The 4,753-nt window shown below is 42.8% G+C and overlaps 1 protein-coding gene across 3 annotated transcripts in view; it reads right to left on the bottom strand.

The window, feature by feature from the left end:
- The window catches only part of ZFP82 (ZFP82 zinc finger protein), a 44,983-nt gene that overhangs the window by 25,424 nt on the left and 14,806 nt on the right, over nucleotides 1-4,753 (bottom strand). For all 3 annotated transcript variants that reach the window (XM_006164671.3, XM_006164670.3, XM_006164672.3), the window contains exon 3: nucleotides 2,195-2,321. In XM_006164671.3, coding sequence (XP_006164733.1) covers nucleotides 2,195-2,321 — 127 coding nt within the window. The remainder of the gene's footprint in view (nucleotides 1-2,194; nucleotides 2,322-4,753) is intronic.

Genomic DNA, 4,753 nt, shown 5'->3' with positions numbered 1-4,753 from the left:
GCGCGTGTGCGTGCGTGCCCAAGATCCTGAGAAGAGAATGGAGGAGAAGGGATTGTGGCGTGCCCAGCCCCCCTGGGGGGTGATTTTTCGCTTTCTGTCTCTCTGTCTCTCTGGCAAGCGCACGCGCCCTATACCAAAAACCACTCCAAAAAATAATAAATAAATAAATAAAAACTTAAACAAAAAATATTTTGATGGGTATGCCTTTTTTCTCTGTCTGTTCTCTCACTTGTGGAAGGAAGAAAAGAACTTTTTATTTTTGGTAGAGATTTTTGCCATGGGGCACATGCATTCACCAGAGACAAAAAGCAAGAAATCACCCCCCCGGGGGGGATGGCCACGCCACAATCCCTTCTCCTTTCTCTTCTCGGGGATCTTGGGCATGCATGCCCCCTTACACCATCTGTTGGTCCCAAGAAATAAATCTGTTTAAAATCTTACTTATTAGCTCTTTCCAGCTGGTGCCAAACAATTGGTATCTCTAAGGACAACTGGCACAATCACCGCAAGACTGGAAGCCAGAGAAAGCTCTACCTCAAGAAGCGGAAGTATGAACAGGGATGTCCTGCTGACAACACTAAGATTGGACCCTGCTGCACACATAGTCGGCGGGTGGGAGAGGGCAGCAGGTAACAAGAAATACCACGCCCTGAGGATGGAGGTAGGAAACTTTTCCTGGGGCTCAGTGTTGTACATGCAAAACAAGAATCATTGATGTCATCTACAATGCATCCAATAATGAGCTGGTCTACACCAAGACCCTGGTGAAGAACTGCATGGAGCTCATCGACAGCATACCGTACTGACAATGGTACAAGTCCCACTACGCACTGCCCTTGAGCTGTAAGAAGAGGACCAAGCTGAACCTAAGGAGGATGAGATTTTAAACAAAAAGCAATCAAGGAAAATTTAGAAGAAATATGATGAAAGGAAGAAGAATGCCAAAATCAGGAGTCTTCTGGAGGAGCAGCATCCAGACCAGGCCAGTGCGGCCACACAGATGGCTATGTGCTAGAGGGCAAGGAGCTGGAGTTCTACCTGAGGAAAAACAAAGCTGGGAAAGGCAAATAAACATTCTGTCTTTGCTCTTGTAATAAAGGTGTTTATTGGCCTCCGCCAAAAATGTTATTTGTTGTTGTTATTATTATTAAGTTTGACCACAGAGGGACAGAGAGAAAAAGACAAAGAAAAAGTGAGAAAGCAAGCTGCCAGGTCTGGGACTTGAACCACAGTCATGTGTCCAGTGCCTTAACCATCATACTACCTGCTAGCCCCAAGTTTATTTGAAGAAGATTTTCAAGAAATGTAATGTCATTTCTTAAGCGAGAAAAAAAGCCACCAGGTCTGGGACTTGAGAACCATGGTCAGCCATGTGGGAGTCCAGCACTTTTAACCACCACGCCACTTGCCAGCCCCTTAATACAATATTATATGGAAAGTTTTTGTACTTTTAGTATTTAATCATAAAAGCAGATAAAACCAAATATGTCTGTTTTTTTTTTTTCTGGAGAGGTTTTTGCTATAGGGTGCGTGCGCTCGCCAGACAGACAGAGAGAGACATAGAGACAGAAAGCGAGAAATCACCCCCCAGGGGGGATGGTCACGCCGCAATCCCTTCTCCTCCATTCTCCTCTCGGGATCTTGGGCACGCACGCACATGCACCCGGCGTAAGTTGTAAGCCACCGGGTCCAGGACGCGAACCGCGGTTGACTACGTGGGAGTCCAGTGACATAGCCATTATGCTAACTGCTGGTTCCCAAAATGTCTGTTTTTTAACAACATAAAAAAGGAGTTCTCTTGAATTATAAATATATCCTCTTGATTGGATTGCCACTATATAAACTGTTTTTTTTTTCACAGAGAAAAGTCTAGTATATTCTTTACAGGAACACCAAAAACAAAAAAAAACACCTAAAGCCATTCTGAGTTGAAACACAAAATGAAACCTGTTTTCTTTCACCCTGGTAAAGCTGTAAATCACCCAGGTTTCAAATCCAGCCCCTTCATCATTAAGGATGGGGAAGATAAATATGCCTAAATGGAGATGTTCACTTCCAAAGAAATAAAACTTAAACCATTCCCTTGAAAGCAGTGAATAGAAACTTAGCTAGTTTCTTGACAGATATTCTTAAAATTTCCAGAGGAGAAAGTTGATCTTATACGGTCTAAATTACTACAGGCAGATAACCTTACCCAGTGAGACCAAGTTGCTGTAGTTCTCTAGCATCACATCTCTGTACAAGTCCTTCTGTTCCAAGTCCAGGTAGGCCCACTCTTCCTGAGAGAAGACTATGGATACATCGTTGAACATCACTGATCCCTGAAATGACAAATCATATAATACAACGAAAATGAAAACAAATTTGTGTTAAGATGGAAGGAGAGGGGCCAGCAGGTGGCATGGTCGTTAGGGTGGCTGGAATCCCACATGGCTGACACAGTTCGAGTCCTGGACCTGGCAGTTTGCTTTCTCACTTTCCTTCTCTCTCTGGTCAAATTCAAAATAAAGTAAAAATATAATAAATGAATAAAATAAAAAAAAAAAAGATACTGTTACAAAGTACTTTTAAAAAAAAAAAGATGAAAGGAGAAACAATGGAGGAGATATAGGAAATGGACCATACAGCAAACTTGGGCTGGAAGCCTGTAACATAGTGGGTTGGGAAATAAGTGTGCCTGAAGCTGAAGCAAGGTCTTTGCATTCTTATGTTCCTAATGGATCCTCTTACCGTTTTTGTTTGTTTGTTTGTTTGTTTTTAAGAAATTCTTTTTCTATAGGATGGGTGCACTGACCAGAGAGACAGAGAGAAAGTGAGAAAGTGAGTAATCACACCCTTAGGGAGGATGGCTACACCACAATCCCTTCTCCCCTCAGGATTTTGAGCACATACACAGGCCATCAGGTACAGGACTCAAACTGTGGTCAACCATGTTTGAATCTGGTGGAGACCACTCTGTGTGACGATGGTCCATATCTGCTGGAAAACAACTTGTGTGACCTGGCACACTGAATCCTCAAGCACAGGAGGCGGCGCAAGCTCCTGTAACCTGTTTTCCAGAGAAGCAAGCCAAGTACCATGGGGTTAATGTGTCCTGTGTCCTATATAATAGCTCTTTTATTTTCCAAGATAATTTTGCTATAGAGTGCCAGAGAGACAGAAAGTGAGAAATCACTGCTTGGGGGGATGGCCACACTGCAATCCTTTCTCCTCCACTATCCTCGCAGGATCTTGGGCACACTTGCACATGTGTCTGATGTGAGTTTTAAACTGCCTGGTCTGGACTTGAACTATGGCCGACCACATGGGAGTCCAGCGATATAACCATTACACCATCTGCTGGTCCCCACAATTGCTCTTATATGCTATGCTTTTTTGTTTCCAAGTAAATCTTTAACTTCCTAAAGATGTTCTTGATTGTGCAGAAAACCTGCTATTTGAATTTTCCATCATAATTATGTACAGCAAAGTTTGCTGAGAAAAGGTCACTTATTTACTTCAAAGTATGATAGTGTTTGTATAACCTGATTTTCCACACAATAAATCAGAGCACAAGAGAAGGCTGCTTTCAAGTTCTCTTGAATTCCCAGCCCCCCTTTGCTAAATTTATTTAGACTACAAGTCTTTCTTTTTTTAAAAAAATATATTTTATTTAACTTTATTTATTTAATTTGACCAGAGAAAGACAGATACACAGAGAGAAGTGAGAAAGTAAGCCACCAGGTCTGGGACTTGAACTGTGGTCAGCCATGTGGGAGTGTCCATTGTCTTAACTGCTACTCCACCTGATGGCCCCTTAACTTTATTTATTTAATTTGACCAGAGAGGGATAGAGTATGAGAGAGAGAGAGAGAGAGAGAGAGAGAGAGAGAAAGAAAGCAAACTGCCAGGTCCAGGACTCAAACTGTGGTTGGCCATGTGGGCGTTCTGTGCCCTTAACCACCATACTGCTTGCCAGCCCTGTTTATTTGGGGTTTTTTTGTTGTTTTTTTTTTTTTCTGTTTTTTATTTTTCAGAGAAATTTTTACTATAGAGCACATGTGCTCAGAGAAACAGAAAGGACAAAATCACTGCCCAGGAGAGGATGGCCACACTGCAACCCCTTCTCCTCCATTCTCCTCCTAGTATTTTAGGCATACACGTACATGCGCCTGGCATGAGTTTTAAGCCACCAGGTCCGGGACTCGCAGCACAGTCGACTTCGTGGGAGCCCAGCAACATAGCCATTACACCATCTGCTGGTCCCAAGACTATCAGTCTTTTAATATGTGCACCACTCAGTGTCTCCAAGTCTGTAGCAGGAGTGCAGCCTTAACTACTACACCACCTGCTGGACCCTCATCTTGCTTGTGACACAGCCTTTTATATATTCTGGCATACTTTAATAATCTAAACTTGTGGTGTGGTGGCATGCATCCTATGGCAAAAACCAACGAAGGCTAGAGGATGTGGCATCAAATCCATTTCTCTCTTTCTGTCTCTCTCAATAATACAAACTTGTCTGGGGAGGAAGAGGAAGCTTTCCAATGAAATGAAATACTACATAAAACTTCTGCCTGCTATATGTCTCTCATAAATTTTCAAGAAATGTGAGTTCGGGACCAGCAGATTGATGTAATGGTTAGGTTCCTGGATTTTCATGTAGTTGACTGCGGTTTGAGTCCTGGACCCGTAGCTTAAAACTCATTGGCCGTGTGTGTATGCATGCCTACTGTTGGTCTCCCTAATTGGGCTTTTTAAAAACTTGGTTGCG

Source organism: Tupaia chinensis, unplaced genomic scaffold (genome assembly GCF_000334495.1).
Source record: "Tupaia chinensis unplaced genomic scaffold, TupChi_1.0 Scaffold143654_1, whole genome shotgun sequence".
Taxonomy (NCBI): domain Eukaryota; kingdom Metazoa; phylum Chordata; class Mammalia; order Scandentia; family Tupaiidae; genus Tupaia; species Tupaia belangeri.
This window is presented reverse-complemented; position numbering and strand designations above follow the sequence as displayed.